Source organism: Sminthopsis crassicaudata, chromosome X, assembly GCF_048593235.1.
Source record: "Sminthopsis crassicaudata isolate SCR6 chromosome X, ASM4859323v1, whole genome shotgun sequence".
NCBI lineage: Eukaryota > Metazoa > Chordata > Mammalia > Dasyuromorphia > Dasyuridae > Sminthopsis > Sminthopsis crassicaudata.
In genome coordinates this window covers 60,464,076-60,486,326 of record NC_133623.1, presented here as the reverse complement: position 1 = coordinate 60,486,326, position 22,251 = coordinate 60,464,076, and the positions used below count along the sequence as shown (strand labels likewise).

The 22,251-nt window shown below is 41.9% G+C and overlaps 1 protein-coding gene across 1 annotated transcript in view; it reads right to left on the bottom strand.

Moving 5' to 3' along the window:
* Nucleotides 1–18,082: 18,082 nt before the first annotated feature.
* Nucleotides 18,083–22,251, bottom strand: part of LAMP2 (lysosomal associated membrane protein 2) — a 32,428-nt gene continuing 28,259 nt past the window's right edge. The window contains exon 9 of the mRNA XM_074278022.1: nucleotides 18,083–20,731. Within this exon, the coding sequence (XP_074134123.1) occupies nucleotides 20,589–20,731 (143 nt within the window). The 3' untranslated portion in view covers nucleotides 18,083–20,588. The remainder of the gene's footprint in view (nucleotides 20,732–22,251) is intronic.

Here is a 22,251-nt window from a genome sequence, read left to right as displayed (position 1 = left end):
TCTTTCCTTGTTTCTTTAAGATGTTAGAGATAACTACTGTTCCAACAACAACAACAACCAAAAAAACTGTCACCCAAAGATGGAGATAGCTAGGTGGCTCAATGGATGGAGTACTGGCCATGAAGTCAGGAGGACCTGAGTTCAAATTGGCCTCAGACACTTGGCCTTTACTAGTTGTGTGATCCTGGCCAAGTCACTTAACCTCAATTGCCTCATACACACAAAAAGAATAAATCAAATCCAGCATCAGACACTAGCAGTGTGACCCTTGCCATATTACTGTAACCCTTGTTTGCCTAGAAGGCAACCAGCTGGCTTAGTAGATAGAGAACTGGGTTACCTAGAGTCAGGAAGATCTTGGTTCAAACCAACCTAAGACACTTAACAACCATGTGACCCTGGGAAAGTCACTTAACTCTGTGTGCCTTAATCCATTGGAGAAACAAGTGGCAAACCACTTTGCCAAGAAAACCCCATGGATACGAATGAATGCGTGCAATGGATGAATACCTACAAAAATATAGACTACCCACATTAAGAGAAGGGGAAATCAATTACTTAAATAGTCCCATTTTATGATTATAGTAATCTAGTATTTGATAAACCCAAAGACTCCAGCTTCTGGGATAAGAATTCACTATATGACAAAGACTGCTGGGAAAATTGGAAAGTAGGATGGCAGAAACTAGGCATTGACCCAAACCTAACACTGTATTCCAAGATAAGGTCAAAATGGGTTCATGATTTAGACATAGTGATATCATAAGCAAATTAGAAGAGCATAGGATAGTTTACTTCTCAGATTTGTGGAGGAGGAAGGAATTTGCGGCCAAAGAAGAGCTAGAGATCATTATTGATCACAAAGTAGAAAATTTTGATTGTGTTAAGTTAAACAAGTTTTTGTACAAACAAAACCAATGCAGCCAAGATTGGAAGATTCAGTAAACTGGGAAAACATTTTATAGCCAAAAGTTTTGATAAAGGCCTCATTTCTAAAATATATAGAAAATTGACTCAAATTTATAATAATTCAAGCCATTCTCCAATTGATAAATGGTCAAAGGATATGAACAGACAATTGAAACTATTTCTAGTCATATGAAAGAGTGTTCCAAATCACTAATGATCAGAGAAATGCAAATTAAGACAACTCTGAGATACAGCACTACACACCTGTCAGATTGGCTAAGATGACAGGAAAAGATGATGAATGTTGGAGGGGATGTGAGAAAACTGGGACACTGATACATTGTTGGTGGAACTGTGAATACATCCGGCCATTCTAGAGAGCAATTTGGAACTATGTTCAAAAAGTTATCAAACTGAGCATACCCTTTGACCCAGCAGTGCTACTACTGGGCTTATATCCCAAGGAGATCTTAAAAGAGGGAAAGGGACCTGTATGTGCCAAAATGTTTGTGGCAGCCCTTTTTGTAGTGGCCAAAAACTGGAAACTACGTGGATGCCCATCAATTGAAGAATGGTTGGGTAAATTACAGTATATGAAGGTTATGGAATATTATTGTTCTGTAAGAAATGATCAGCAGGATGAATACAGAGAGGCCTGGGGAGACTTACATGAACTGATGCTGAGTGAAATGAGCAGAACCAGGAGATCATTATATTTTCAACAACAATACCATATGATGACCAATTCTGATGGACGTGACTCTCTTCAACAATGAGATGAACCTAACCAATTCCAATTGTCTTGTGATAGAGAGAGCCATGTACACCCGGAGAGAGAAATGGGGAACTGAGGGTGGTTCACGACACAGCATTTTCAGCTTTTTGTTATTGTTTGCTTGCACTTTGTTTTCTTTCTCATTTTCCAGGTTGGATTTGATTTTTTCTTGTGCAGCATGATAATTGTGGAAATATGTGTAGAAGAACTGCACATGCTTAACAGATAATGGATCACTTGCCATCTAGGGGAGAGGATATGGAGGAATGGAGAGAAAAAATTTGAAGCATAAGGTTTTGCAAGGGTGAACGTTGAAAACTATCTATGTGCGTGTTTTGAAAATAAAAAGCTTTAATAAAAAAAAGAAGGGAGCCACGTCTGTCAGCATTGGTCATCGTATAGTCTTGCTGTTGCTGTGTACAATGGAGCATAAGACTCCTCTTATTCATTTATTCATTCCAATAAATTTATCTACCTCCCCCCAAAAAAAGTCCCATTTTAGAAAAAGAAATTGAACAAGTTATTAATCAACTCCTGAAAAAAAACCTCATTTATACTAGGATCTGTGGAGTCACGAAGAGTCAGAAGCAACTGAACAACAAGGCCCAAAGATTCCCAATATCCACTCCACATCTGCTTTTCTTCAAGCATCATTATGGGTAAAATCCTCCCCTTTCTCCCTCTCTCCCTCCCTTTCTCTGTGTGTGTGTGTGTCTGTCTGTCTGTCTCTGAGTCTCTGAGTCTCTGTCTCTGTCTCTTTCTCTCTCTCATTGGGGTAAGTGACTTGCCCAGGGTCACACAGCTGGGAGGTATTAACGTATCTGAGGCCAGATCTAAACTCAGGTCCTCCTGACTCCAGGGCTGGTGCTTTGTACACTGCAGCGCCACCTAGCTGCCCCCTAGGATTATAAATTTAAAGGTGGAAGGTCTCTCAGAGGCAAAGGCCAGCTTTTCCAGCTGTGGAAACTGAGGCTGATGGAGGGAAAATGACCAGGTTATAACGGGAACATCTGAGTCTGGCTGAAGCCCAAATCCTCTGAGTCCAGAGTCAGAGCTTTTCCCTCCGTACCAAGAGGAGCTTAATAAAAACTTTCCGATTGACTGGTTTTTAAAAAATAAAATTCTATCCATAAAGCTAACACTGTCTGCAACCCCAGCACACGGGAGAGGAGACAGGAACTGTTTGCCGACTGCTCTGCCCTCCTGTTGGAACTCTGTCAGAGAGTCATTTGAGATATCCTTTGTGATAAGTCTGTGGTCAATTCAGTGTGGAAATAAACTGGGCCCCACTTGTCGGATGTCGCTTAATGAAATCACCCACCATGTCCAAACCGGAGCCAAACGGGAGATAGGTTTGCAGAATAGAATTCATTTAAATTCCATGTTCCCTTAGATCTCCCTGCTGGGCTAACCGTAATCATAAGAAATATTTTAAAAAAAATTTCCAGCCTCTCTCCCTTCCCCCCATCACCCCCATAACATTGGAGGGACCATTTCCCATTGCTGTGACTCTGATGGGCCTCAGTTTCCACAGGTGTAAAGGGGTGGAAGGATGTTGCGCCAGATGATCTCTGAGATCCCCTCCAGCTCCAGATCTGGGAGCCTGTGAGAGGATGGGGCTAGACTGGATGGGTTCTAAGGAGCTTTCCAGCTCTAGATCAAATGAGAGAATATTTGTAAAGCACTTACTTATCAGGCACATAGTAGGCACTTAATAAATGCTTCTTCCCATCCTCCTCCCTTTGCTATCTCATAGGATCCTAGTTCTAGAGCCAGAAGGGCCTTCCGAGGCCCTCTAGTAGGACAGTATCCCTTTTCTATTTTACAGAGGGGGAAACTGAGGTACAGGGGGGAGAAAAACTTGCCTAAGATTATATATCTGGGGCAGGATTTAAATCTTGGGGCTTTTAACTTTAGAGGTAGTGATGTGGACCTGGAAGGGGAGCTTTTCAGTCCGCTTGGTTTAAATCTCCCAGTTTACAGTTGGGGAAACTGAGGACTGGATTTGAAGTGCTGTGGCCACTGGAGAGAGGGGAGTTCCTAATTCACACCCGGTGACATCCAGTTCAGTCGGCCTTCCCCTGCATCCCATTGGCTCTTCGTGCTCTTCAATGAAGTCCTTTGTCTGAGCAGCCCGGATGTAGAGCCAGTGAGGGCCGGGGCGTGGGGCGGCCAAGGCAGCTGTTTGTGCTCATGGTCCGGAGCAGTTGTTTCAGAAATGGGATCCTGGCTCTTCAGCGGCCATGCCGGTCCAGCCATCGGGAGGGCCTCTGGGAGCCCTCTTGGCAGCAGGACTCGGAACTGACCCATAAGACTTGTGTGTCAGAGGGCCCTAGGCCATGGACTGCTGGATGTGACTACCCCTCCCCCCCTCCCCTCAAGCCCAGAAGGCCCCAGAAGGGGACCCCATTCTTGTCGGGTCTCAGCCTGCTGGCTTGGAGCCTAGGTTCCAGCACTCGTCCCTGGGACATCGAGGCAGGTTAGAGCCCACAAGCTCTAAACTTAGGAAGCCAACTTTCTTTCTTCTTCTTTTTTAAAAAAATAATTAATTAATTAATTATTACAAAAATGTTATGCATAGGTAATTTTCCAGCATTGACAATTGCAACACCTTTTGTTTCAACTTTTCCCCTCCTTCCCCTCATCCCCTCCCCCAGATGGCAGGTTGACCAATACATGTTACATATGTTAAAGTATAAGTTAAATACAATATATTTATACATGTCCCAACAGTTAGTTTGAGGAAACCAACTTTCTATCAGGAAGCTGTTAACCACAATAAATGGAAAGGAAAGTGACCCAGGCGACTTCCTCCTCGGCTTTATTAGTCACTGAAGTCCAGGGTGGGCTCTTGTGTGGAAAACCTAGTGGTTAGCGTCTTGGGGGGGGGGAGAGAAGGAGGGAGGCTATGGGGTTTAGGCAGGGGGAGGCGAAAGTGAAAATGACTCAGTGGCTAAGAATTTTCCCTATGGGCCTGCTCTGGGCCAGGCACTAGCAGGCAATTCTTACAGGCTTTGTTTGCAAAACCGAACCCAGTCTGGCTGGATCGTGCCCTCCCCTCCCCCACCCAGGCTCCATCCTTGTCCTGCCCTGCCCCCTACTGGCTGAGTCTTTCCTTGTGCCTGCGGGGCCTCCCGAGGGCCTGGCCCTCCCTCTGCCTCGCAGCAGCTGGCCCTGCCTCCATCCCTTCCCAGCCTTCCATTCTTTCCGGCCTAGACCTCTCTCTTTGTAGTAGAATGGCTCGTTTCCATGGCATTTTCCCCTCTCCCTCCCCCTTCCCATAAACTCCAGCAGGCGATTGGCCAGTGATTTCATTGCTTCAGGGAAGTCCCAGAAGAGGAAATTCCTTCTGCTAAGGCAGAGCTCCACCCTCTCAGCATTTCTAGACAAAATGGCGAGCTCCCAGGATTGCTGGGAGGATGAAACGTGCCCAACACTTTGCGACCCCTAAAGCGCTTTGGGATACAGTATGACATAGCCTGGAACACTCACGTGGCCATGGGAATGATAACACTCAGTAATAATAGTAGCAAGATAGTCTTAGCCAGGGATTCCTCACCTGGGCTTCTGGGACCCAGCAGGACTCTGGGAACCAGAGTAAGGAACCCTTCAGCCTTTATGCTCATGAATCTTTGGTTTTCTTTCCCAACTTTGCTTTTTTATTTTATTCATTTATTCATTTACAAATAAGACTCCAAAAAGGCGGGATGGCCTGAGGCCGCCAGGACACAAACAGTAAGGTCAAGGCCCCCCCCCTTTCTCTCCTCTCAGCCCTTAAGACAATTACTGATGTTGGGGCATGCGCCCCTCTACTGAAAGGAGGCTTGGAGATGGCCACCCAGCCCCCCTCAAGTGCCCCTTCCTGCCGCCGCCCCTCAGGAAAGGCAGAAAGGAGAATCCAGGCATTTCCACAACTGGGGGGGGCTCTGCTCAGGGACAGGACCACAGTTGTACTACTGACCTTGAATGGCTCCAAAGACTCCTAAACGCGATGGACTCTATCTTCTTTTGGAAAGTTTTTATTTCATTTCTATCAATGAGATATTTCCTTTCCCTGCCATCCCTAACATTCATGTAGCACTTGCTAAGTGCCAGACACTCACAAATATCTGATCCTCGGGACAACCCTGCAAGGCAGGTGCTGTTGATAGCCCCATTTTGCAGACGAGGAAACTGAGGCAAACAGAAGTCAAGTGATTTGCCCTAGGTCAGACTAGGCCTCATTTAAACTCAGGTGTTCCTAATTCTAGGTCCAGCGTTCTAGCCACTGTACCACCTGGAGTCCTCCTTAATTGAGAAGGGGAAAAAATAAGGAGGATGGGGAAGTAAAAAAGATACCTTATCAAGCAAAACAAATCTCTATAGTGGCCATGTCTCGGAATGCAGGTTTCATTCTGCATCTTGCTTGAGACCATTAACTCTGTCAGAAGGAACTCAATTTTCCTTTTGATGTGGTAGCCACTAAATGCATGGTTTAAGTTTTACTTTTCCACTTAGGTTTTGATGTCCTAAGAGCAGCCTACCATATCTTTTATATTCTATTTGCCACCCACTCAGAAATGTCTTACAAGGAATAATAATCATAACAAAGTTACTTTTATATAAGTGTGACTATATCTATCTATGTGTACGTATAGACTTCCCCAATTACATGTTAAAATAACTTCTAAACGTTTAAAAAAAGTTTTGGATTCCAAATTCTATCCCTCCCTCCTTCCCTCCTCTCCCCTCCCTGAGATGGTAAGCAATCCTTTTTAAAGGATAGAAATCCTTTATAAATAAGCAATCATGTAAAACATTTCCCTAGTAGTCATTTTGTACAAGAAGGTATATAAGAAAGACAAAGAGAGAGAAAGAAAGAGGGAGGGAGGGAAGGAAGGAAGGAAGAAGGAAAGAGAAAGAAAGAAAGAAAGAAAGAAAGAAAGAAAGAAAGAAAGAAAGAAAGAAAGAAAGAAAGAAAGAAAGAAAGAAAGAAAGAAAGAAAGAAAGAAAGAAAGAAAGAAAGAAAGAAAGAAAGAAAGAAAGAAGGAAAGAAGGAAAGAAGGAAAGAAGGAAGGAAAGAGAAAGAAGGAAAGAAAGAAGGAAAGAAGGAAAGAGAAAGAAGGAAAGAGAAAGAAAGAAGGAAGGAAAGAAGGAAAGAAGGAAAGAAGGAAAGAAGGAAGGAAAGAGAAAGAAGGAAAGAAAGAAGGAAAGAAGGAAAGAGAAAGAAGGAAAGAGAAAGAGAGAAGGAAGGAAAGAGAAAGAGAGAAGGAAGGAAAGAGAAAAGGAAGGAAAGAGAAAGAGAGAAGGAAGGAAAGAGAAAGAGAGAAGGAAGGAAAGAGAAAGAGAGAAGGAAGGAAAGAGAAAGAAAGAAGGAAAGAGGAAGGAAGGAAGGAAGGAAGGAAGGAAGGAAGGAAGGAAGGAAGGAAGGAAGGAAGGAAGGAAGGAAGGAAGGAAGGAAGGAAGGAAGGAAGGAAGGAAGGAAAGAAGTGTTGAGGGCGGTAGCCCCTTGATATTCCTTGTTTGATCTCCAACTCCATTTGGGACTTGGACTTTGATGTGGTCAAACTAGTTTGGGCTATCTGAGCTGGTTGGAGTTTTACAGCCCCCCATTCTAATCTGCTCAAACAGACCAATTGTCACAGCAGGGGAAGAGACTTCTGTCTCTACTCAGAAGATAACAAGAGAATCCTTATCTTATTTACATCACTCTCAGGAACCTCCTTACATCACTGCATCTGAATGATTGTGCTCTTGTATAAAAGAGAGAACTCAAAAATCTACTCTTTGCAAAATGGGCCTTGTACCATGCAGCCATTTTGCCCACCGGCTCTCTGGTGTTTCCATTCTAAACAATAAAGACTATGTTTCCATACAGCATTAAGTAGCAAATTCCTTTGCTGCCGAACCCACCCTTGGTTACTTTGGGGAAGGAAGGAGAGAGAGAAAAGGAACTGACCCATCTCGGTTTAGACCTCAGTTTAGACCTCATCATTTACTCCTCATCAAGAAGGAAGGAAGGATCAGTTCACAGCTCCACCAACAGTGCATTAGTGTCCCACATTTCCACATTCCCTGCAACATTCATCATTTTTCTTTGTTATCATATTAGCCATTATCTGCTATATAGGTGTGAGGTGGTACCTGAGAGTTGTGTTAATTTGCATTTCTCTAATCAATAGTGATATAGAGGATTTTTTTTTCATAAGACCACAGATATGTTTGATTTTGATTTCTCTAATCAATACTAATTTAGAGGATTTTTTTTTCATATGACTATAGATATCTTTGATTTCTTTGTCTGAAAATTGACTGTCCATATACTTTGACCATTTATCAATTGGGGAATGCCTGTATAAACTTGACTCTATATATTTGAGAAATGAGTCCTTAACAAAGACATTTGCTGTAAAAATTGTTTCCCAGTTGGCCTTTCCTCTTAATTTTTGTTGTATTAGTTTTGTTTTGTGCAAAAAAATTTAATTGCATATAATCAGAATGATCTGTTTTACAATTTGTAATGCTATCTGTATTTTCCATGGTCCTAAATTCTTCCTTTATCCATAGATCTGACAAATAAAGTATTCCATGCTCTTCTAATTTGCTTATAGTATCACCTTTTATAAATTATGTACCCATTTTGAGCTTATCCTGGTAAAACAGTGTGAGATATACCTAGTTTTTGCCATCCTGTTTTCCAGTTTTCCTAGCAGTTTTTGTTCCCAAAGCTTGGATCTTTGGGTTTACCATTTACTAGATTACTACAGTCATTTACTATAATCTAATGCAGGGATTCTCAAACTACGGCCCCCTGGGGCCAGATGTGGTCCACTGAGGACGTTTATGCGGCCTGCCTGGTTATGGCAAATGGGCTGAGGGGCACAGAGTGTGAGCTTTTGTTTTTCCTATAGTCCGGCCCTCCCACAGTCTGAGGGACAGGGAACTGGCCCCCTAGTTAAAAAGTTTGAGGACCACTGAATGGGGTACCTAATCTATTCCATGGTTCTGCCATTCCATTTCTTAACCAGCACCAGATTGTTTTGATAGTTACCACTTTGTAATACAGTCTGAAATTTGGTACAGCTAGACTATAGAGGAGAGGAGGAGAAGGAAGAGGAGAAGAGGGGAGGGGAAAGGAGGGGAAGGGAGGGGAGAGAAAAGGAGGGGAGGAGGGGGGAGAGAAAAGGGAGAAGAAGGGAGGGGAGAGGAGGAGAAGAAAATGGGGAAAGGGGAGGAGAGGAGAAAGAAGAGGGGAGTGGAAGGGGGGAAGGGAGGAGAGAAGAGTGGAGGAGAGGGGAGAAAAAGGGAGGGGAAGGGAAGGGAAAGTAGAGAAAAGAAAAACTTTCTAACAGTTTGAACTGTTTGAAAGTGGAATGGATTGCTCCAGGAGGTTGGGGGGCCACTGCTGCCAACATTTTACTCTCAAGATCTGGCTTTTAATTAGGTTAAACAACTTTCCTGGACCCTGCTGGGGAAGTGGGGTTTGGGGTTCCCTATCTTTTAATGACACAGACAGAGACAGAGAAGAGAAAGAGAAGGAAGAAGAGAGATAAGACAGTGAAGATGGAGAGGGAAGGAGGGGAGAGAGACAGAAACACAAAGAGGAAATTACATACAGAGGGAGGAATAAAGAGTTTGAAAGAGAGAGAGAGAGAGAGAGAGAGAGAGAGAGAGAGAGAGAGAGAGAGAGAGAGAGAGAGAGAGAGAGAGAGACAGAGAGACAGAGAGACAGAGAGACAGAGAGACAGAGAGAGAGAGAGACACAGAGACATAGAGAAAGTTGGGGGAAGAGAGGGAAAGAGAAAGAGGGATGGAGAGGAATAGACAGACAGGAGACACAGAATGAGGACAGAGAAGGAAGGGAGAAACAGAGGCAGAGACTGAAAGACAATGAGAGCACTCTGACCTTAGAATTAAGAAGACCTGGGTTCCAGACCTGCATTTGACACCATTTATATCATCTCTTCTCCAGATGACTGACTGAGGCCCGCTTTTTCCCAGCGATCCTCTCATTTCCACGGTGGGATTTATTGTGCATTCTATACTTTGAGTCTGCAATGTTTGTGCAAATGCTTCCATTTTTCTCCGAATTCCCCTTTTTGTTCCATCTCTTGTGATGCAATAACAATTGACTGCCTTTGCATCCCACGGTATTTTTCTAGCCATTCTCATTTGATGGGCATCATGTGGTGTTTTCTGTTAAGCCTGTCTCTTATTATTCTATCTTCCTTTATGATAACATGATTACTAAGTGCTATTATAATAAAGTGAGTAGTTAGTGCTATTAAAAGGCCGGATCCATGCAAGAAATGAAAGGAAAGTAATGAGAAACTCAGGGTAGAAAATTGGTCCTTATAACAAGGGCCCACCCCCTTCACAGTCCTTAGTGAAGCTCAGGAGACACATGAACAGAATTATAAAGCAAGCGTCCAGCCTCCTGTGCTGCATAGAGGAGCCCCAGAGTGGCCCTTGGAGACCCCCAGGCCTCTCCTTCCCCTACTGCTCCATTACAGTTCTCTCCTTTTCCCTCTACTGTCGAACTTCACGGATGAGTCAACTTGCTCCTTTCACTTCCTACCACTGAGTCACTCGTTGACGCCTTGGGTTTGGCTTCTAGTACTGTTACTCCGTGCAAATGGCTCAGAGGACTTTGTAAAAAGCACCCCCTAGTTCCCCAATCCAATGGTGGGCACCTCCTCCTTGGGCAAAGTCTCCTCTGTGATTTAGATGACTCCAACTCATTCTCCCCCTTCCTTTCTCATTCCACCTATTAAATGGTGACATCGCTCGAGATTGTAACTTGTCCTTTTATTTCTCTGTGCTCTACTCCAGTGATTTCCCCAGTCTTGTCCTAGCTCTTTCCCTGAGGGAGGCCATTAACTCCTATCACAATCATAGCTATAGTGGATAGCTTCTCTACATGTATAATGACCTCTCTGGAAAATTCAAATTCAGCTCTTCCCAATGCCTGCTGGGCCTCTACAAAGCCAAATCACTTTTTCTCCTTCCCCAAACTACCTTCCTCTCTGACTTCTCCATTGTTATTTTTTTTGGGGGGAGTACCATCATTCATTGAGCAGAGAAGAGAAGAGAGGTAGGGAGAGAAGGGGAGGAGAGAGGAGGGAGGGGACAGGAGCACCTTTGAGTCCTCTTCTCTCTCACCCAATCAGTTGGTTGAGCCCTCCTTTCCATTCTGACTCTAATCAACCTAGTTGATTCTCACTTGGACTATTTACTGCAATGGAACCTAGATCTAGAACTGGAAGAAACTTTAAAAGCCATTGAGTCCATTTCCCTCATTTTACAGATGAGGAAACAGATATGTTCCTCATCATTGGACGAACGATTTGTCCAATGGCCAGCAAGTGTCTGAGGAAGGATTTGAACTCAGGTAGTACTGGGAATCTTTCTGAGTTCAAAAGTGGCATCTGACACCTACCAGCTGTGGGAACTTGAGCAAGTCACTTGATCCAGTTTTCCTCAGTTTCCTCATCTGTAAAATGAGCTGGAGAAGGAAATGGCAAACCACTCCAGTATCTCTGCCAGGAAAACTCCAAATGCAGTGACAGAGAATTGGACACAATTGAAAACTACTAAACAACAATGACTTCTGGACTCTCAGTACAGTTCCACTATGAACATCCACTAGGCCAATGGTGGGGAACATTTTATCTGCCAAGGGCTATTTGGATATTTAGAACATCATTCGCAGGCCATACAAAATTCTCAATTTATAGAATTCAAGCAGGGGAAGGTTGTCACATCAGCTTTCACTCATCATCACCTGCAGTGGCCTAGTAAATGCAGCCCATAGGTCATATAAGGCCCATGGGCAGACGTTCCCCACCCCTGCACTACACCATGCCATGGCTCAATACCTTTCTGACGGGCCCCTTTTTCTTTAGGATCCCTCCCTTGCAACCCATCCAGATTGATAACCCATTAAGTCCCTACTCTGATAAAAATAAAAACTCCGTGAGTGCCCCAATGTGTACCATGCTTGGTTTTAAACCAGGTGGTTCAGGGCTCTCTCTCCATGCTCTAGCAGATGTGGCCAAACTTTTGACCACTTTTGAACCCTGAAACTGCATTCTGTGCAATCCCATCTCTTCCTCTTTGCTTGTTATTTGCTCTGCCTGGGTTTCCCTCCTCTGTCCTGTCAAAATATCAAAGGTCAGCTCCTAAAATGACTGACCTCCTTCCCCAACATGAGTGATCTCTCCATCCTCTGCATCCTCGTGACTCTTTGAGTCTGTCTGTCTCTTTGGTACTTATAAATATCCTATTTCAAAGCACTTTAAAAGTCCTATAATTAGACATAGAGATTTAACTCTTACACAAGCAAAACAGCTTGAGGATATATGGATGGTTCTAAAGGTGTGGATACCGTGACTTCAGGAACTTCAAAGATGTTGGTGAATGTGTACCGAGAACACCTTAGAAATGCCCCAGACCTTGGAGGGAGGCTCTGGACGTTGGAGCTGGAGCACTGAGTTCTATGGATATGCTTCACTTAAAGACAGGGAGATCAGCATAGGCCTAAGGAGGAGGCTGCTTAATTTCTTAAACCACCAACACTAGATGCTCCACAACTATCCTGGGTAGACCTGTATGAAGTGATGCAGAGTGCAGTTAACAGAAACAGAACAATTTTGGGAATAATAACGCTGCAAAGAAAAACGATTTGTAAAGACTTAACGCTGGTCAATGTGATGACCAAGCATGCTTCCAGAGAACAAATGATGAAACACGCCAGTGATAGAGAGATAGATAATGGACTCAAAGGACATGAAAAACAGACATTTTCAGCCTTGACTTATGTGGAGATCTGTTACGTTTGACCACACATATTTGCTATGAGGGTTTTTTCTCCCTTTTCCCCCACTGGAAGGGCAGAGATGGGAGAGAGAACAACTAGTGATAGGACTGCCAACAGAAAGAAAAGAGGGTCATTTACACATTAAAAATACATCAAAAAGAAGAAATTCAGAAGGACATAGGCGAGCACGACAACTTTGAAAGTTCTATGCTGAATTTATTATATATTTTAAGAGAAAATCTCGCTGTAAAATCTTTTTATATTTTACAATGTGAAAATGCTAATTTGATTTGGTATTCATCAAGTTCAATATAATTTTTGAATAATCCTAGTAAAATAAGAAAAATGTTTTAAATGATTCTGGGTTCAGAACAGTCTGAGGGACAGGATGGTCCTGATTTAAGATCTAAAAATATGACAAGCTTGTTAAAATGGTGACTTGCTATTTAAAAAAAAAAAAAAAGACCTTAGTTAACAAGTGGTCTGTGTGAAGCATAATATAAAGGGATATGAAGACCATATAAACAGCAGACACCATGGTATAGGAAAGAGAGTACCAGACTTAGAGACAGGAAGCCCTGGGTTCAAATCTTGCCTTTGATACTTACTAGGTGTGTGCACTTCAGCAAGTCACTCACTCTGAGTTTCCTCATCTTTAAAATGAGAGAGTTGGATCCTATTGATGAGGTCCTGAATGGTGTTTTGGACAAGAGAAACTAAAGAATTGATCCCCAGGGGCAGGCAGGCAGGTAGGAGGCTCTGATAACTGAGATTAGTTTAGTTCCATGGTTCTACCTTCTGGAGATTATCTAATCAGAAATTCAAGTTATGTCAAGTCCCTGAGGCTAAATTTTCCTTATAAAACAACAGGGCCCATGGCTTTTTTTAATGCCTTTCATTGGGTCAGTCCACCATAGCACTCCCCTTCCTGGTATCTTTCCTCCTCCCCCATGCCATGTGGTCTCTCCTCTAACTCCACTCTGCTTCCCAACCCCACTTCTCCTTATAGCTAACCCTTTTAGGGTGATAAATTTCTGTCAGGATTTAGCCTGCCAGCTAAGGGCTCACCCCAACTTCATGAAGTGCTCCCTTTCTCCTGGATAATTGGGAGTTCCATTGAGGAACTGGTCTTCCATACACTCTCCATTCATTCTATTTCATATTTACCATTCCCTGTGTCTCTTGTATCCCTTCATTTTGTCTGTAAGCCATTCCCCAAGATAAATCTACCTTTTGTCAAAGAGAAAGACACTGTGAGTTCTTCACATAGCCAAACTTTTGGCGTCGCCATCTGGTGCCAAACCCCACATCATAGATCACATCCCCATCAACTCTAAGTTTTCTTCTGACTCTAAATCTATGCTTCTATTAAAATGAGTGTGGAACTGCACGGTTTTAACATGGGGAACTGGGTACTTAGAGTTCTCTCCTCAGAACTTTTTCTTTTGAGGAAAGGAAATGCTTTCACATCACTCACTTTCCAATGATATCCCTGTCCTGCTCTGCCCCAGTGGAACCCTTCTCTTCTCTGTAACAAAGAAGCACAATTAAACAAAGCAATTTAATATCTATCATGTGTAATAATGTATGCCTCATTCAGCATCTGTAGCCCACCACCTCTCTTCCAAAAAGCATGTGATATGAGATACTGTACCATCTTTTCAAAAATACATCTCTCACCACAAATACAATGTTTCCTAAGATTTCTTCCATTCCTTTTATGCATTTGAAACAAGCATGCTCAAAATGCTCTTACACACACACACACACACACACACACACACACACACACACACACACACAGAGTGGTAGCAGACAAAAGCACAAAAATGTTAAAGATGTCCAGATTTTGTTAATTTTCTTTTACATTTTGATTGATAAGATTTTACAAAAATGAATGATGAAAGCTACCTTTATAAGTATTTGGAAAAATAAAATAGTACCAGATAAATTTTTTATTGATCTCTTTCATTTCTATATAATATTTGTTTCTAAACATATCCTTCTCCCCTCCTCTGCCTACCAAGCTAGCTACCAAGAAAGCATCAAAAAATGCAGGTAAGCAACCCAACCAATACACAAATATACCTCTCACCCCTCCCGCCACACACACCTTTTAATGGAGGAAGAAAAGTACATTTTCTCATTTTCTTTCCAGAATCACACTTGTTTATTATAATTACAGTGTTCAGTTTTTAAAAAATTCTTTCCCTTGAGACTGTGGTTTTCCAGGTACAGCTCATTTCCTTTTACTTCAGTTATGTAAGTTTTCCCATATTTCTCTGAATTCTTCCTGGTACCATTACATTCATATTAGTCAACAAACATTTATTAAGTGCTTATTATGTTTTTTCCCCATTCCTAACCAAAGATATCTCCTAACCAAAGGACACCTTTGTTTCCAAGGTGTTTACTACCAGAAAAAAAGTGGTGCTATGAGTATTTGGGGGCATATGGGGCCTTTCTTTCTGTCTTTGACATTGGTCTACCAATGGCATCTCTGGATCAAAGAGTACAGACATTGTAGTCTTTTTAAAAGCATAATTCCAATTTGCTTTCTTCACAACTCCACCAACAATGTATATTTTCCAGCAGCCCTTCCAACACTGACCGTTACCATCTTCTGTCATCCTTGACAATTTTCAGGGTGGGGGGCAACATCTCAGTTGTTTTTATTTGCATTCCTTTTATTTTTAGAGATTTGGGGCAATTTTTCAAATGTTGTTAATAGTTTACAATTTTTCCTTTGAGAACTTTTTAATTCACATTCTTTGACTATGGGGTACCCCCAGATTTCTATATACAGAAACTTAAAAATAATCTTAGCATCTAAATCACCACTGTAATAATGAGAAAATGCCAAACATCAAAGTAAACTTATTAAAAAAAAAAGCATGTGCACATCACTAGCCAATGATTATTAAAAAATACAACCTTTCTCCAAGTCAGAGGACCATATTATTAATCACCCCATGCTACAGTAACCTTAATGTGCTTGTTTGATGTTGGCTTCTTAAGCAGCCCCAGCCCTGCAAAGTATCCTTTGGACTCTTAAAAGAAGCCAGGCAGGAACTTCAAGTTGGGTAAGAATATGACAGGCCAGGGTTTGGGCTCTGCAGTGTGGTATGTAGGTGATTACAATCCAGGGCAGAAAAAGTTCCACTGAGTCCCAGTTGAGTGCAATGGATGTTCTCTCTCTCTCTCTTTCTTTCTTTCTTTCTTTCTTTCTTTCTTTCTTTCTTTCTTTCTTTCTTTCTTTCTTTCTTTCTTTCTTTCATATAAAAGTTATTCAAGTCTCTTATAATTTCACGTGGCTTCCTAGAATGAAATGTTGCTATTCTACAAGAATATGAACAATTGCTCTTTAGTGACACTCCAAAATATGAAAACCATGAATGGACTTCCAACTGAAAATTCTTCTTCTCTACATATGTAGTGATTTGGATAACCTGGTTACTTCATGTGACATGTATGCCTTTGTATATAAAGATTTTGTGGTGAGATTACAACTACAATAAAATAAACCCTCTTCATGTCCCCCCAACCTTTCTCGGGACAGAATGAATTGAAACAATGCCATTCATGAGCATCCACGAAGACTGTTATTCTCTGAAACCCATTGGTCAAGAAGAGCTGATGTAAGTAAGGTCTTGGTTTGCGTTTCTATTTCTAGATTGCATGCCTGGTATTTCCATGGCAATGTAGGCCCCTTGGCCTGGACTAAGGTTCTGAAATGTTTCTTTCTAAAGATAAACCATGGATCAGAGTTGTTCAGGGAGGCTCCATGGATCCACTTGGCTGAGACTAAAATCAACACGTGAGATAAATCCAAAATGACCCAATGGGATGAACCCTATAATTGCTCAAGAAAAACATGGAGCTCGAATCCTTTGTTCTAGAGCCACAAATAGTCAACCAAAGTAGCTTTGGCTAAATTTAGCAGATATCCACATCTATCCAAATATTTCAATAGCAGCCGAGGCTAGCCATCCCCCCAAACTAAAATCTGACTGCAAAACCAATTAGATGTCAAAGACTCTATAGCGTTCTGATCTGGTGTTATGTCGCTGGCATCAAAGTAAACCAAGTGAACAGAGCTGAACGCTTTTCAAACTTGGCCTGGAGGTAGAAAAGGCCTCAAGTTTCCATCCTGTTCTGGTTTAGTCCTGCTCGGTGAGCTATGACAAGAGAAAGCTATACTATCTGCTAATTTCTTTCTAAAATGAAGCTGAGAGACACAACACAGTTTCTAAATAAAATTCAATGTTTTAGGATATATTTATGATAATTTTCTGAGTATAACTTTTTTCTCTTTTTTTTAACGTAGGTTTTAATCATCAAGATAAAATCTTGGCCCAAGGGAAGAGATGAGGAAATGTATCTCCTTTCTTTCATTGGGGAAGTGGGGGATTATGGGTGTAGTCTTTTGCATACTCTATTAGAACTTTGTCACTATATCAGATGGTTTTATTTAACTATTTTTTCTTTATTATAAGGGAAGGCTCACTGCATGGTTTTGGGATAAGGGGTAAGGGGAGGGGTGGGCAATATATCCTCAAATGATTGTGTTATAAAAACAAAAACCCCATCATTTCTCTCCTTTCATGGGAGAAATGGAGGACTCTGAGGCCGGAATCTGGCATGTAACAGCAAAAACAATGATGAATTACAAGAGACACTGGATTTGGTGGGGGGAGGAAGGGGAGGTCTTCTAGAAACCAGTGTGGTCTAAAAAACCCAAGACATCAATACAACTTTTTAAAAGCATCAACACATTTTTCAAAGAAAAATATATGACATTCATTTTTAGAATTCTGACTTTTACATTCTTTCCCTCCCGTTAAAAAGAAAAACAACATGAGCCCCGGCATCCAAAAACATGTTTTAAATTAAAATTTTATCAAGGTCAAAAGATGATTTGATTAATCTTGTTTCTAGGTCACCTGTGTCATGTATATTTGCTGAAACAGTGCTATTATGTTGACCCAAACTCTTAGAACCTTCAACACCTTGAACATTTCCAAAAGGAGGCTTCCAAGGGGAAAAATTCTTTATATCCATACACCGGCAAGAGGGATGCTGAAATGGGTGAGCCATAGCTAGAGTGCTCTAAGGAAGATATAATTAAACAAGCTAATGTTCTGTCCTAAATTGGGAAATAGGCCTTTAAAGCCAAGCAAAGGAGCACAGAAAGATGCCTGAGAAACTCTACGATCTTTAGAAGGGGAAGAAATTGTCTCATAACCTCAATAGTTGACAAATGTTTTTAGAACTGATTAATGGTGGAAGCAAAAGGGTGACCATATTATTGTGCTGAGATGTAGCTTTGGACTTAAATAAAGGTAATATTCAATTCTGTTTTTAAACCAAGAGAAAACCCAATGAAGTCATCTTTGGGGCTTTTTTGGGTCCTGAATTAGCCCACAGAAAGGTATCGTGGTTAAAACAAACATCCTCTTCGTGATACCACTAGACATGGAAAGCAGTCCCATTAGCACTAATTTAGACCTGGCAGGGTTCTTTGAAGGTCATGCAGTCCAACTCCATCATTTTACAGAATGGGAAACTGAGGCCCAGAGAGATGAAACAACCCAATGTGGTGTAATTCAATTCAACATTTATTAAGCACCTACAGTGTGCCGGGTACTATTCTAAAGCACTGGAGATACAAAGACAAAAAAACAAGCAGCCCCTGCCCCCCAAGGAGCGTACATTCTACTGGGAAGAGATAAACATGTTCAGAGGTAAATACGAAGTACATACAAAGTAATTTTAGGAAGAGGAGAATACTAATAACTGGGGGGCATCAGGAAAGGCCTCAGGTGGCACCTGAGTTGTGCTCAGGAGGAAGCTTGGGATTCCAAGAGGTGAAGGGGAGGAGGGAGTGCATTCTAGACATGGGAGACAGCAGATGCAAAGGCTTGGAGGTGGGAAATGAAACCTTACGCAAGTGTCACTAGAATGGAGAATACACTTAAAAAAGCATCCAAAGCTCTACAAATTTGCACATGGTTGGGGATTTATGGGAGGATACAGACAAGAGCTGCACATTCCAAGAAGTGAAAGGGATGTGTTCTATACAATAGCAGAAGTGAGACCACAGGCCCATCGTGATGATTAAGGCGAGGGAAACATAAGGATAATGTGACACTCCATCGGTAAAGCAAATATGAGGCTGGGAGTACCTTACCCCCAGTACCAAATGGGCTTGGCGTAGGGATATCTATCAAGTGAAACAAATTTCCAGGACATTCAGATCCTAAAGGAGGACAATCTAGAGTGCATGTCATCCCTAGGACTAGCACTAGCTGCTTAGAAAAAAGAAACCAAACCCCATGCAAACCAACAAAAAAGTCCTCGATGAAACAACTATTTAATCATAAAGAATTATAAACACGCAAGCCGCTGTATAAATTGAGAGAAGGGGACTTAGCTTTCTGAGTTAGTTGGGGTTCCAGGGAAACAAACTGCCTCCTTACAAAACATAATACTTAAAACACTGAAAAAGATCATTGTTTATTCATTATTCTACCTAGGGGTCAAAATGTGAGAGAATCAATTTGTTCTATATTTGTAGGGCATAATTTTCCTTCTTAGAGAAGGTAATCATCAATCAATATAATGTTTACTTAAAAATAATAATAACAAACAGCTAGCAGATCATAGTAAGAAAGAAAACAGCCGGGCTTTTGTTATCAGTCATAAAATAGTGGTCAAGATCCCATTAATGGAAAAATAACAATGATCTTCTTGGGGGTATGGTGGGAATCATTGCCATGACCTAAATTTAAAGTCCGAAATCTGAGAAATTGCCAAGATTTCTTTCTGCAGTAATTTTCAATAACAACATTCCTGCTCATTATGGAGAGGGAAATGTTGAAGTGTGTTGGGAAAAGTAGCAAGATTCAAGTAGATCCGCGAAATGTTCCCTTTAAGGGATCCTCAGATACAGTCCCCCCATTTTGCATATAGGGAAACTGAGACTTAGAAAAGTGAAATGATTTGCTTCAAATCCACACGACTAGTATCTGAGGTGGGATTTGAATCCACTTCCTTTAACTCCAAATCCAGTCCTCTTTATACCATCCCACACTGGCTCATTTCCTCTCAGTGGGCTTAAGTATCCCCATTGGTAAAATGAAAAGGTTGGACTCTATGACCTTTGGAGGTTCCTCCCATCATTAACAATCTGATCCATTCGAATGTAATTTTCTAGACTGATTTGCTTGCCTTTCTGTGCATCACTAGCCTAGCACCATTGCCTGGCATATAGTAAGTGCTTAATAAAGGCCCGTTGAATGGGAACACAAGGTTTTTCAAGGGTCAGTGTGGAAAATATTATCCTCACATATGCTTTGGAAAAAAAAAACTTCAATAAAAAAGGCCTGTTGAGAAATTGACTGACTTAAGAGCTTAAATCTGCATTGAAGCCCCTGGATCAATTTTGGGAGATGGTGCCAGCTTTTGATGACTCCAAGCTTCTCCCCAAAATGAAACCCCATCTTCTTAATACCGATTCACTATGATAGTAAAGCATGTCATCCATCGTTTCCAAGGAATCAGAATTGAGGGTCAGCCAAAAGGGAATGGAGAGACAGACACAAAGTGGGGATAAATGGGTCACGGCACATTGTGAACGATGAGTGACATGCACAAAGCTGTGTAAAAGAGGAAATGAAAGAGATGGAGGATTGGAAAGGGAGGTGGGCTGAGTATCCAGCAAGAACGAGGGATAAGGGATAGTGTTGCCTAATGGCGAGAACCAGGAGGCCCTCAGCCCGTTGGGCGGACTCCCTCGAGATTGGCCGAGGGACCCGGACAAGAGTCATGCACGGATGGTTTGGGCTGTGCGATACTGGAGAATACATCCAGCCACAAGATCCATAAGAGACAATGTTTTAAAGGAGCAAATCTTTCCTTCAGTAATTACGTTTCAGCTTGGACGGAAAGAACCCATCTGGTTTTAGAAGGCTCGCTCATACGAAAGCTGGCTAGTAAACTCACAGGCGGGAAGAAATTTTGACTCAAGAACAACAACTAGCGCACCATGTAGCAAACATGTTACTTTGGTTGGTTAGAAATGAAAGCCAATGAAGGATGAAGTGATTACACAGACTGATAGCCAGTGTGACTTTTCCTTCTTCCAATTATATAGGAGATAAAGACAAGAATTATAAGGAAGCCAAGGGCCACACCCACTGCGATTGGGATAAGAAAGTTCAGGTCAGAGTCAGCAAAGCATTCTTGGGCTGTTGAAAAAGAACAAACAGAAAGTAGGGAAAGGATATTAGTAAAGAACCTAAGGATTTTAGCAATTAAGCCAGGAGCAAATACACTGAGATTAATCTTTAACAACCTTGCCACTTTTTCCTTTTCCTCAAATCTGGTCTTTCCATTCCTTCCGTTCATGTGCCGTCTCTTACAAAACAAAGAAACAAACAAACAAAACCCTGGTCTCTAAAAGGTTGCTTTTGTCCCCACTTCCCATACTCGTCCCTTTTTGCCCCACTCCCCCAAGACCACTCAAACCCAGAAACACAACCCGACCGGCTCCACTAGGAGGAAAGGACCATTTCAAGTGGATGTGCAAACAAAAGCTTTGCTTAGCTCACTGCTGGCCAGCGCCCGTTTCCTCCGTTAGACACAGGAGAACAGACTCATCACCTACACTCCGCTTCCTTACCCACCATGGCCCCCACCAAAATACAACACAGGCGCAACACGAGGGTTCCCAAAAAAAGAGTTCCTGTAAGAGAGTAACTTGGAAAAGACAAAACAGATTTATTCATGCAGGTATTAACACTCTGACCAGTTTGGACCAGGTGGGTAGGTACCAAGTGGCTGTAAGCAGCCATGTTGAATTGTTAACTTGGCCGATTTCACACTCCCTCAATGGGGCGCTGAAGACCCTCCACAGTCTGACCCAATTTTGCCTTCGGGGTCTTATTTTCTGCCGCTTCCTTTCTTGCATTTTAGGTTTTAGCCAAGCTCAGCAGTGTGATGTGATGGAGGCAACACAGATTTGGAGTCAGGGAGATCTGAGTTCGAATCCGGCCTCAGACCATCTCCAGCTGTGTGAACCCTAGTAAGTCACTTAACCAACTTCTCTGTACCTCAGTTTCCTCACCTGTGAATGTGAAGCTAGCCTCTGAAATCCGTTAACATTCTAGATTTAGAATTCTATGACTACCGGTCATTGTCTTGAATTTGTCCTGTCCTGTCTCCTACCTTCTCTCCATCGTCAGATGCTGAAATTTTTTTTCTTCAAGGCCTAGCCCAGGGGATACCTCCTCCATGAAGTCTGCCTTACTTCCTATCAGCTACAAATGAGACCTTCCTATTTTTTTTTTTCCTTTCTTCTAAAGCGCTTTGGTATAATGGACAGCATGCTCAATGTGGAATCAGGAAGATCTGAGTTCCAAAGCCTGCCTTAGAAATTGAAGAGCTGTGTGACTATGATAAATTACTTAACCTCCCTGTGTATCAGTTTCCTTATCTGTAAAAGAGGGATAATAATAGTGCCTACTTCACAGTGTTGTGAGGATAATAAATGTAATTTGCAAACTTTAAAACATGATAATTATTACAATACACCTATTTTGAGTTTAAATCCTTGAGGGCTATGTGATGTTTTTCATTTTTGCATGGCTGATACAGGGCACAGATCTTATGTGTAGTAACCACTTGATATTACAGGATACATAGATACTTTCCATAATAAAAGTCTTTGGCATGCCGTATGTCCTTCTTAAATCAAGCCAAAAAAAGC